We start from the raw sequence: 12,842 nt of genomic DNA, 5'->3' as shown, positions 1-12,842 counted from the left end.
CAAGACAGACGAATAGGGAATGGTTGTTAGAGTGACAGTGTGACGTGTGCTGATTATGTCCTACCTTGATAAGAACCCCCGTTATGATAACCAATAGAAACAGGCCACCAAAGGCTCCACCAATGATCACCTTAGTTAGGTCTGGCCCCTCATAGACCTCCACAAGGGTCTCAATCTACAGGGACACAAACACACTATTGTCACCACTATTCCCTGATGGTCAGAGCTATTTGTTTGGGCTTTTCATCTGAAAATGCAAGAGTTAGTGATACCATGATGGTTACATTAGGGTATACAATGTCCAGAAATATCTACTGTAGGAATACAACCAAATACTGTATGCATCAATTCCCTCTGTTCTTCAAGTTGGACAGATTTGTCTTATCAGGAGAAAATGTAGTGTTTGTTTTCTCTGATTTGATAATGATATGTTGGCGAGTCCAGGGTAACCTTGGTGACAGGCGTGAGGCGCGAGGAGTCCGAGGAGTAGAAGATGTACTTCCTGTCATCGTACTTCAGTGTGGCCGAACTGACCAGGTGAAACATTGCAGAAATCAGTCCAGTCTGGGAGGATTGGAGAGAGGAGAGGAGAGAGAGAGGAGTGGAGAGAGAGAGAGGAGAGGAGAAAGAGAGGAGAGGAGTGGAGAGAGAGAGGAGAGGAGAGAGAGGAGTGGAGTGAGAGAGGAGAGAGAGAGGAGAGGAGAGAGAGGAGTGGAGTGAGAGAGGAGAGAGAGGAGAAAGAGGAGTGGAGAGAGAGAGGAGAGAGAGGAGTGGAGAGAGAGAGGAGAGAGAGGAGTGGAGTGAGAGAGGAGAGAGAGGAGTGGAGAGAGAGGAGTGGAGAGAGGATTAGAGAGAGTGGCGAGAGGAGAGAGAGAGAGGAGAGAGAGAGGATTGGAAAGAGAAGTGGAGAGAGATTGGAGTGATTTGCAAAGCACTGCTCCTTGGGGTTTGAAGAAGTAACACCGGAGCTTTTCAGCAATGCAATGTGAACATAGTACCAAGTCTGTATACGCTTACAAAACGCTTATGTTGTAACTATACAAATCACAGCATGTAAATAGGAAAATGTTGGAGTTTCTTTTGTCACTATTGGGAGGTGTATGCTATTACAACCAGCCATTTTGACAAACCTGTGCTAAGCTAGGCTAGCCACGGGTGCGTCAGACCGAGTAACTACACGCACAGAGATGAGAAGGGTATGTATCGACTTATCTAACTCTGGGGAATCTTGCATATTGTACCTTCAAACAAAGATGTTGAATATAATACAGCAGTTTCAGCAAAATATATACTTAGCAGCACCTGCTCAATCCATCCTGAGCTCACGTTTCCTGAGACTGTGTAAGATTTGGAGTCGCCTCTCATCATGAATGAGGTGCATCTGAACTCCAGACACACGGCAACAGAACAGTCCTGATGGAGAGACAAGCCAACAACAGTCTTATATTATGTATAGGCATATTATGTATAGGTATATTATGTATAGGTATATTATGTATAGGCATATTATGTATAGACATATTATGTATAGGTATATTATGTAGACATATTATGTATAGGTATCTTATGTATAGTCATATTATGTATAGGCATATTATGTATAGACATATTATGTATAGTTATATTATGTATAGGCATATTATGTATAGGTATATTATGTATAGACATATTATGTATAGGTATATTATGTAGACATATTATGTATAGGTATCTTATGTATAGTCATATTATGTATAGGCATATTATGTATAGGCATATTATGTATAGGTATATTATGTATAGGCATATTATGTATAGGTATATTATGTATAGGTATATTATGTATATTATGTATAGGTATATTATGTATAGGTATATTATGTATAGGCATATTATGTATAGGTATATTATGTATAGGCATATTATGTATAGGCATATTATGTATAGGCATATTATGTATTGGTATATTATGTATAGGCATATTATGTATAGGTATATTATGTATAGGCATGTTATGTATAGACATATTATGTATAGGTATATTATGTATAGGTATATTATGTATAGTCATATTATGTATAGGTATATTATGTATAGGTATATTATGTATAGGCATGTTATGTATAGGTATATTATGTAGACATATTATGTTTAGGTATATTATGTATAGGCATATTATGTATTGGTATATTATGTATAGACATATTATGTATAGGTATATTATGTATAGACATATTATGTATAGGCATATTATGTATAGGCATATTATGTATAGGTATATTATGTATAGACGTATTATGTATAGGTATATTATGTATAGGCATATTATGTATTAGTATATTATGTATAGGCATATTATGTATAGGTATATTATGTATAGGCATATTGTGTAGGTATATAGGCATATTATGTTAGTCTGTCTAAGCTACTCTGATGTGATGAGCAGTTGGCCTTTCAATCAAACTGCTTCAGCAATATTGAGAGTGGGTTTGGTAAAGATATACCCACCCCTGTGAGTGGGCCTTAGGCACGATTGAGAGTGGGGTTGGTAAAGATATGCCAATTTAAAAAAAGCTTAACTCGAGTCGCGATTCAAAGGCCGCTGTTCGCCAGCAGCAGCATCCATCTTCTTTGTTTTCAAGTAGAAAGGAATTCACGCGGAACCGTAGCAACTCTGTCGTCATTATCTTAAGCCTGCCCACCGACTCTATACATTTGATTGGCTTAATCGAAGTTTGATTTTTCCAGCAAAAGCATCTAGATTTCTAGGCTAGTTGGAATGATTACTAGAGGTGAAAGTGGGGATGACCTTTGGTATCCCCACTCAAGAATATCTCGCGTCCAATCAAAAATTAATAAATAGTTTTGTTGTAGAATTTGAGAACGCTTTGAAGGTCTGTTCATTACCACAATAGGTTCTTTGTTCTTCAGCAGGGTCTCTTTAAAATTGGTTATGTTTGGTTCCAGCTCACCCTCCCTGGTGCATCCTGTGATCTAATGTGAAATAGAAACAATAACGAAGCCAGTTTTATGATGACATGGACCGACTATTCATAGACATACTTAAACCTTTAACAGATATCATAGATAGACCATTTACAGGCATCGATAAATCACTTATACACATGAATAGACCATTTGCAATCATTAGCTCAGGGAGTTGAGAACAGTGTGAGGACATAGGTCAACAGCTTCATTGAGCTTAATGGAGACTATTTACCACTTTTAAAATATTCTAGGGCTGTCAAAATAACTGATTAATTTCGATTAATTAATTTGAGAAAAAATAACTGATTAAAAAAATTAGTGCAGATTAATCGATTCTGTATGACCTTTGACCCCGAGCCGTTCTAGTCAGTAAAAATTAGACTGTAAAATGAAGGCGAGAGAAGAAAACGTGCTGCCTGGATCATTGATTGGAACATTTACTTTTAAAAAAACGGCCTGATGGTGTTGATAAAAAATAAAGTGTTGAAAATAAAGTCCTTTGCAATGTCTGCAGCAAGGAATTTGCATATCACCGGAGTTCATCAACTCTATAGTCGCACATCAATGCAAAGAAATAAGTGTTGACATTGAGGGGAGTGTTAATTTATTTTCATTGTGTTCCCTAGGTTATATCTGTGGCCTGAAATGCCTTGTATGTGAAAAAAAAAAAAAACTTCTTCCCGAATCACTTTTTTATTTATTTCCTCAGCATATTAGGTCATATCATAGATTATTATGGCCATTATTTGAACAGTGAAAATAACTTTGAACTTTAATGTCACTAATGCTGATTATTCAATGATTCATTTGAATTTAAATATTTTAAATACTTTCACAGCAAAAAATTATAAATGCGATTAATTTAGATTAATTAATCACAGAGTATGTAATTAATTACATAAAAAATTTTAATCGATTGACAGCCCTAAAATATTCATATTCATATTTAAATATTGACATCATTATCCAATCCTGTGTGGAGGATATAGGGTGATTTATCAGAAAAAACGCAGTGTATAGTATTCATAACTATGTTTTCATTCATCAAGACGGACTAAAAACTTCAGTCGTGTCTTGGTTGGTTATCTGGTGGCAATAAAGAAACACTCACGTTAAGGCTGTCCACATCGGTCCAGATATCTTTATCTTGGAGTCTTACTGGAACATGAATTACAACAGTAAGATTGAGTCCTCTAATGCTGTTTGTTACCTGGGACAGAGAGAGAGAGAGATAGAGAGAGAGAGTGTGAGTGAGTGAGTGAGTGAGTGAGTGAATGAGTGAGTGAGTGAGTGAGCGAGCGAGCATGCGTGAGAGTGAGAGAGATTGGACCAGAGGTCAACTATCTGATATAATATATTACATTACCTAGGTTGGTGAAAGTTAAACATACCACGTAATGCCATAGAATCACATTATAATTTGACGTAATTACTATATTTATCTGCCTGGAAGCCAGCCGAACTTAGCCCCACCCACAACATTTGAGGTTGAAGTTCGACCAATCAAATTGTCTGGGCGGGCTTTGTACGATGATGGAGAAATTAGCAACAGTGCCTCGTCTATCACGTCATCTGAATGCGCTTCGGTTGATTTTGTTTGCAACTAAAACGGTGTTGCTAAAAGCCCCTGTATTGGTTAAAACACGCCCTATAGTCACATCCCAATGGAGCAGTATCAGACTCAAATTCTGTCTAGAATTGAGTATGCGGACATCAGGCTAGTATTTATCTAATCTTCAAGGTAAAAAATGTGAAACATTTAAATCTGACGTGTTTTGGAGATCAGACACTTTGGCCAGGGTTGGGGTTGTATCAGGTTGATGTTTAAGCCTTACCTCCAAATCCTGCCTCACTTCCTTCCCCATGCTATTGTTACCAGCAGTGAAGTTGATGTAGTTGGTTGTGTTTTCAAATCTAAGACAATCACAGCAAACAGAGCTAGGGTGAGAACCAGGTGACTGTGTGAATTGTATCTGTGTTAAGCAGAGATGCAGATTGCAATTGACAAATTACAATAGTAAAAGTAAAGCGCCAACCTTCTGATGAGGGCGTAAATGCTGTACTTGACTGCAATGTCTTTGCTCTGGATTGGTTCACTGTCGTTAGAATGCACATTATTTCCACTGAAAGAGATCAGATCTTTTCAGATGTAGTAGGTAAATGCCATCATAACAGCTTAGAACTACTAAATAAAATAAGTCTAATTTACCTTGACGCCTGGGCGTCAATGGTAAGGGTTTTATCAAAGTCACTGCTGCCATCGATTCCATACACAACAACAAACATAGCCTGTAACACAAAAATACTTTGTGATTCATTGTGTGCGTGTGTGTGTGTGTGTGTGTGTGTGTGTGTGTGTGTGTGTGTGTAGGAGGAGTTGTTTCCCCAAACCTTGTCTCCAGCCCGTAAGATGGGTCTGTTGATGCTGCAGTCAGTCTTTCCCAGGGTGACTCCATCTGTACTGTCTAGAGAAGTGCACTGCACCCTGCCCTGCAGCAGCAGACACAGATAGGAGGTCAGTAGTAAAAACAGGTGTTACAGATAGTCTACAGTCTACAGATAGTCTACAACAGATAGTCTACTACATAGTCTACTGATAGTACAGATAGCCTACACTTAGTTTACAGATAACCTACCACAGATAGTCTAACTTTACAGTCTACAGATAGTCTACTACAGATAGTCTACAAATAGTCTACAGTCTACAGATAGTCTACCACAGATAGTCTACAGGCAGACATGTTTTGTCCCATCTCTTAGACAGAGGCTAGAGTCAGATGATAGATATTTTAATGCTTAAAGGAACACGCCACCCAATGTCAGCTAAAGTCGTACATTGGCTATGTTGTAGCCTATCCCCAGAATATCAGCAGCAAACTCAGTCTCTGTCTCGCAAAACAGTCTCCAAATAAAACGCACATCGGCCTGTTGCCTATACTGCCGTCCAAAATGCTTGATTGCATTGCATTCTCCACATTTTTAGCTACATTTTCATGTACCATATCAGCATTTTTGTTCAGTGAATCTTTTGTAAATTGCTTTAAAATGAATTGCGATGTCTGTCTGAAAAAGACGCGCTCGTGCAGTCAAAATGAATGGGAGTCTTCAGAACAGGCTTTCAGTCACCCTGACATAACAGTGTGTAAAGTAGCCTATAATGTGAATGACTTGTTATTTTATCAAGGATTTCTTTCTTTTTGCAAAAAATAAAGTACAATAGGCATTAATTAGTAGGCCAGGAGCATGTTGAAATTATGTGGCAAATTGCGTTTTTTATTACAATGATAAAATTGTAAAAGGACGTGACCGAAGCTGAGGCAAGCCAGGCAATAGGCCCGACGGTAATTGTAAAGCAATTTACAAAAGATTCACTGAACAAAAATGCTGATGTGGTACATGAAAATGAAGCTAAAAATGTGGAGAATGCAATGCAATCAAGCATTTTGGACGATATATTGTCACAAGCTGGCAGTATAGGCAACAGGCCGATGTGCGTTTTATTTGGAGACTGTTTTGCGAGACAGAGACTGAGTTTGCTGCTGATATTCTGGGGATAGGCTACAACATAGCCAATGTACGACTTTAGCCTTTTAATATATTTGCTGCATTGGATCAGTCTTCCTAGAACAGGCAAGGGCTTTCTAGCCTCACGTCAGCAGCGCTGCATCACCCATATAGCCTACATTAAAACAACCAGCGGATGGTGGGCGGGTGCCGTTTCGAAAATTGGTCAAAAAACTTTGGTGTTGATGGATGGCTGATGGATGATAAGTTTTGCTATGCAGTTATGGTTGAAATAATAGCCCATCAGTGTGTGTGCCTCTCTCTCGCTCAGAGGGGAGAAAGAGGCTGAGGGTCGATCCAGCATGGATTCTAAACTCTGTGGTGGATAGGATCTACAATTAGGTGTTAACAATACTACTACGCTAGGTCGAAGTACTCCCAAGTGCTATTGCGCCACACATTGTAGTTCTCCGGTTTATTCGCTTGGAAAATCGCCACGTTTCACGTTGCGTGGCCGTAGCATTTCTATCAACTACTCGTGCAACTGTATTTAAGTCGGTAAAACGTGGATGTTTTTGATTACTTCTACGCTTAGTTGTCGTCAAAGCCCGCTAGCATAGCAACATGCTAACACAGTCCAGCCGCGCACCAGAGCGTTTGAGTGCACGTACGGACACGGGAGAGGTATGACTCAACTCGTGAAAGTTAAGGTAAGAACATATATTACTACTGACATTGGGTGGCGTGTTCCTTTAAAACCTACAGATAGTTCAACAGGAAAACTCTAATTTTCCCTGCTTTTCCCCCACTGTAGGTCCTCACCTGGCTCTTGATGAAGGTCCTGTAGGAGAGGCCGAGAGGGTAGGAGAGGAACACGTGAGTGCCGTAGGAGTTCTCTCCTCTATTCTCCACACTCACCATCACACTCATCTGCTGTGCAATGCCCACCTCGACGAGGGATCTGGCGATGTCAGGACAAAACAAGACATTTGGATGAAACCGCCCACATAATAAGAATTACAGTCTTACATCATAAACAGAGAGTTAAAGGATTTCCGGCGAGCTTTCACATAGATATCCATTCCTCAAGATCAAAGTGTACTGTCAGTACGAAAAAAAAAACCGAAAACAATCAGTTTTACAGTTTTACGATACTCTGTTTTTAGCTCGAGTTACTGCAGCCAACAGCTAAAGCAACAAGGCAGCTACAGTGCTACACTCTGGGGGCATGACATGGGGGCTCATGAACATGCCCCTAGAGTGTAGTGCTATAGCTGCCTAGCTGCTTTAGCTTTTGGCTGCAGCAACTCAAGCTAGGTAAAACTGATTGTTTTCATTTTGGAAATGGAGATCTATGTGAAAAATCGCCAGTATTCCCCTTTAAGGCCTCAATGATGGAGGACTTGGCGATGGCAGAGGGGACAGAACTAAAGATCCTTTGAGGTGTGATGTCAGCTCAGTTAATACAAAACATAACATATAATCTGTGATTAAAGCATGTTCAGACTGTAAGGCTTACCCAGAGAAGTTGAAGTTGAGATGGATGTTATCTACACACACACTGTCCTGTCCACAGTCGATTTCAAAGTTTAACTACAGAATATAAAATAGATTCTGGTTTTAAATCTGGTAATAAAAACATGCATTTCTCCTCGAACGTGAGCACTCTTGTCTAAAGGGGTGAATTGGTGTGAGTAATTTGAAGCAGTCTTTTAAAGTTTGGTCTATTCTACTGCTCAAGTCAGTGTTATGGAAGATGTTGGGGATCCAGATACAGTACTCTCATATCCCCGTTTGAGGACACTGGGATTGCAATCGCAAATATGAGCGAAAATTTGGTGGTTGGAACTACTGGTCTAGAGTAGTCGCTGTTGCGTCGTTCATAGATATTTTGCAATTGTCAATGTTTAAATTGCATTTGTTTGACTAGATTACTTATCCTTACGTTTCAACGACGTAATTGCAATGATATTCTGACACAGCTGGTCCACAACATCCACTCATTCATGCCTGCACGTGAGCAGTGAACATTTTCTTCCATTGATTATGAATTGGTTGTGCATTGTCAATAATTTCTATGTATGATGTAGCTCTGTCAATGCTATGCACAATAGTAAATGTGCAGGATTAATTGTTACTATCAATTTATAGTCTGATGTCATTAACACTGCAGTGTTTAAATTACGGAACGACCATTAAACAACAACGCTTTCTAGAAACAGGTATTACAAGGTCGTTGTTTGAAAAGTTCAAAAGTTGTGCCATGCCATGGTGGTTTAGCAACCACGCAGCCAACTTTCGTAGAAACAGACCCCAGAATAAGAGACAGACTTTTGCCCGTAACCGAAGTGAAACCACAATGCAGCATCTGCCCTCTGAACATTAAAAATTAAATCTCTTCTGTTTGTGCATTAAAAGTCGCAAAATCCTTTCTACATAATGTAAAATATGAATCATGAGTTTGTAAGCGGTCTTCATGGCCACCATATCCCGGCCCATTGCAGAGACTCGTACCTTGCCATCTTTGGTAATGGGGGAACTGCTGGACAGCTTTGGTGTCAGCTGGTCTGCAGACGGGATAGGAAGCCCCTGGAAAGAGAAGGCCACCTGGACGTCCACAGGATTCACAACATCCTCTGGGGAGCACTGGAAGAAGACAAAGGATCACTGTGGGTGAGTGTATACATACTATAAATGGTCAACAAGATGAAATATGTGTTTGATGCAGGAGGTACCCCAGAGCTATGCAATGCAACTTCCCATAGGTAGTTAGCTTCAATTAACACCAGGATCTCTTTATATGGGCAAAGATGACAGCTTTGGTTCCTTTTAGTTACCAAACTTCAGAGGTCTATGGATCGCACGATTACTCACTGTAGCATGGTTTGTTTATTAGTCTGGTTAGCGTTGACACTTAACATGTACTGCCAGCTCTTCATGTGAGAACATAAAGGTAATCACCATGCAGTTTACATCCTTCTCCGTCATTACCAATTTTTTTTTAAGCCAGTCAAGCAAATTGCCATTTTACTTAGTTACAGAAGAAGCCCCCAAACCGGTGACGTTACACACAACTGTAGTTCGTTATCACCATGTTTTAAAAAAACTCAAAACATTTCACACTGGTCCTAAAAGTAAAGTATGACCACTTGAAGCAATAAAGGTGACCCCAATGAATATCATATGGAAGCCATTCAACTAACTTCCTAATGTGGACCGAGATATAATTTTTCTAAAAAAACGAGCTATGTAGAATCCCATTAACTCTGATAAGTCTAGGAACACAAGCAGTACAAGGCGATAAGATTACGGTCTCTCCCTATTGAGTCATGTTTGACTCTGATGACTGATGACAAAATCATGTAGTGGAAACAGGAAACAAACAAACAAAAACACACCACATAGAGGAGAGACACATCACATGCTGAAAGTACTATTCTTTTTTCCTCTTTTTGCAGATCATACATTTGCAGTCACACATCCTGGCCTGCATTTCCACCTTGACAATAGTTTCGAGCGTACCTGCACATAGAGGTTTTAGAGTGTAGACCTTTACCTGCACATAGAAGGTTTAGAGCTTTACCTGCACATATAAGGTTTAGAGCGTAGAACTATACCTGCACATAGAAGGTATACATGAAGCACTTCTCCCCAAGCATCATAGTCGTCTCATGATCTCTCTCCCGCTCCTTATCTGTGAAGTTCGCCCGATATATTTGCCGAAGATAGTCCAATGTCAACGTGTAATTGAGTTCAGCTTGCAGATCTATACAGATGAAGGATTGGTATTTTCATCACTCTCAGGAAGGGATCACCAGAGCACACAGATGTTTGAGTTGCTTCTTTTATTTTAGAGCAGCGCAGCAAATGGCCCACTGGTTAGCACTCTGGACTTGTAACCGGAGGGTTGCCGGTTCGATCCCCGACCAGTGGGCCGCGGCTGAAGTGCCCTTGAGCAAGGCACCTAAGGGACTGTACGATATTTACCGGGGGGGAGGGCCGGTCGTCAGGGCGGGGAGGGCCTAAGAGAATTTTTTAAGCCTTAGGGGAAGGCCCAGGAGAATTTCTTTGGCCTAGGGGGAGGGCTGAGGAAAATTATTTTTTCCTGATCCATGATATTTTTTTCCCCCTGATCAATGATCCGTTTTCGATATTTTAAAAGGTTTGTAGGCCAAAACATGATTCACGTCTCTTTGACAGAGTGGGCGAGTCCAAAAAGTCGCAACCTGAATCTCCCACAACTCCCCTCGTAAGCTTGCAGGTCACCCGCGGTTATGAGTCATAAACCAAATATTTTAATGATATTCGGGTCATTTGCGGTCGGGTCAGTAAAAATTAATTAAATAGGCTATATATTTTCTACAAATAGGCCTACTTAAAATATCACGAGAAGGCTAGCATCAATACAGTAAAGCATCAATACAGTAAGTCAACAGTAAAGAAGCTGAAGACGCGAGTTAAAATAATAAAGACACCTTCAGGAAAAGCGATATAGGCTATGGGAAATATTGGGAAAAGTTCTTAAAGAACATGACAGTAGTACAAGTTATGGTCTATGTAGGCCTACTTCTTGCGAAGCCATTTAAAAGTATGACAGCCAAAACGGGCAGCCTGCAGGAATAAATCTTATGGCACAGACTACACAGCCATATCTACCGGTATGTATAGGTTCGCGCATGCATAAAAGTTACCTTAGTTCGTTGTGTTTGTGACTTTAAACAGTGGATGTGCTTTAGTAAAGCTTTGTGCTTCATTCAGCATTTTAAACCAGTTCTTACGCTAACGTTTTGACCAGCAATGTATCTCTCTTGCCTACCTTGCCTCCCCATTTCTATTTTCGAAAGAAGTATGTCCATGGCCAAATCTTATCCTAGTGTTCTAATCCTTGGTGGTTGCGTGCATGCTTGCGCTCTTATTCTCATTCTCTCTCCTGCGCAAACATTATGTCCTGCATGCCTGCGTGTAGTTCTACTGCATAAAGTTTTGCAAATAAATTAGTTTGTTTTACAGAAATAAATAACGCTAAATATCGTACAGTCCCTAACCCCTCACTGCTCCCCGAGCGCCGCCGTTGTAGCAGGCAGCTCACCGGGTTTAGTGTGTGCTTCACCTCACTGTGTGTTCACTGTGTGCTGTTTGTGTTTTACTAATTCACCGATTGGGTTAAATGCAGAGACCAAATTTCCCTCACGGGATCAAAAAAGTATATATACTTATACTATATATATACTTATATACTTAAATAACTAACGTTTTTGACTAACAAAAAGGTACAATTATTATCATCCAAAAATACTCCCTAAGATGTTTTTAGACCGGATTTCCATTTTAAGCCATTGAACATCCCAACATCCCAATCCAAGAGAATGCAAATAAAGAAATGTGTTAAGTAGGATTAAGGTTAAGAAGTTTGTATTTGTTTGTTCATTGTTGTGTATACTGTAAGTTTGCTTGTCTTACTGCTCATTTCTGTGATGATGTGGCAATTTCTTTATTAAAGGGACACCTAGGAACATTTTCTTGTTAATTAATCATCTTTGTAAGTCGGTATGGGGTTAAATGACTCATTACAGGGCGAAAGACTCTCTCGCCCGCCCCTATTGCCTGTAGGAAGAATATCCCACTTGCAAGTTCGGTGTATCCTACCCGCCGACCTTCAGTCTCACAAAGTCTCAGACATCGCGAGAAGCAGGATCAGTTTACATCCTGCATCCTCAGCGCAGAGGCAGGCTAACGAAATGCTAGCGATTGTTGCAAACGTGTGTATAATGGCAGAGCCGGCGAAAAAGCATGCGAAAACCCTTGACGGAAGATGCAAAGAAAAGGAAAAGAGCATCAGACCGAGTGAGGGCTCGCACACGTGTGGACACGTACAGACGGTAGGGGGAGCTTCGTAGAGAAAAAGCATCAGGCTTGCCTGGTATCCCTTTAATAAAGTCATTGTCAAATATTATAATGAATACAGTTTGATGCAAAAGCTGTAGCATTTTGGCTAAATTATTAATCTTTCAAACAGTCAACTGTGCAATATATGACTAATTCACATTTTCCGTATCCCATAGAAGTTAAATGTATATACAGGGAACAACTATACCTACTTTAGAGTCTGGTTTCTACCGGGGTACTTCCAGGGTAATGTTAAACAGCACTAAATCATGCTTACCTGTAAAGGTGCCTTTGGTGATTTTGGTCATGGTAAAACACACAGACGCGTTGATCTGTTGGGAGTTGGAGCAGTCGTAGATGGACACAGGAATTTTGGTAGGGCTAAAAGTAATTCTTGTGTGTACAGATACAATGGGACTGGACCTATGAGTCAGAAAACATTGCTCCAATCACAATCTTATTATACCAACATGTGTGTGTGTGTG

At 40.0% G+C, this 12,842-nt stretch overlaps 2 protein-coding genes across 2 annotated transcripts in view; one reads left to right on the top strand and one right to left on the bottom strand.

Moving 5' to 3' along the window:
• The window catches only part of grnb (granulin b), a 269,480-nt gene that overhangs the window by 49,307 nt on the left and 207,331 nt on the right, over positions 1 to 12,842 (top strand). The gene's annotated exons all lie outside the window — the stretch shown is intronic.
• LOC143103335 (integrin alpha-X-like) overlaps positions 1 to 12,842 on the bottom strand; it is a 34,024-nt gene that overhangs the window by 464 nt on the left and 20,718 nt on the right. Inside the window, exons 16-29 of the mRNA XM_076267169.1 lie at positions 12,635 to 12,780; positions 10,089 to 10,237; positions 8,986 to 9,117; positions 7,991 to 8,064; positions 7,294 to 7,432; positions 5,359 to 5,457; positions 5,177 to 5,256; positions 5,004 to 5,090; positions 4,803 to 4,881; positions 4,079 to 4,177; positions 2,887 to 2,973; positions 1,303 to 1,413; positions 451 to 564; positions 65 to 175 (exon numbers count right to left, since the gene is read on the bottom strand). Coding sequence (XP_076123284.1) covers positions 65 to 175; positions 451 to 564; positions 1,303 to 1,413; positions 2,887 to 2,973; positions 4,079 to 4,177; positions 4,803 to 4,881; positions 5,004 to 5,090; positions 5,177 to 5,256; positions 5,359 to 5,457; positions 7,294 to 7,432; positions 7,991 to 8,064; positions 8,986 to 9,117; positions 10,089 to 10,237; positions 12,635 to 12,780 — 1,507 coding nt within the window. The remainder of the gene's footprint in view (positions 1 to 64; positions 176 to 450; positions 565 to 1,302; positions 1,414 to 2,886; positions 2,974 to 4,078; positions 4,178 to 4,802; positions 4,882 to 5,003; positions 5,091 to 5,176; positions 5,257 to 5,358; positions 5,458 to 7,293; positions 7,433 to 7,990; positions 8,065 to 8,985; positions 9,118 to 10,088; positions 10,238 to 12,634; positions 12,781 to 12,842) is intronic.

This window comes from Alosa pseudoharengus, unplaced genomic scaffold (assembly GCF_046254945.1).
Source record: "Alosa pseudoharengus isolate Yale_2024_CS ecotype anadromous, Long Island Sound unplaced genomic scaffold, YU_APseudo_1.1 YU_APseudo_1.1_scf_4, whole genome shotgun sequence".
Classification (NCBI taxonomy): Eukaryota; Metazoa; Chordata; class Actinopteri; order Clupeiformes; family Clupeidae; genus Alosa; species Alosa pseudoharengus.
Note: the sequence above shows the minus strand (reverse complement) of the source record. Positions and strands in the feature narration are given on the sequence as shown.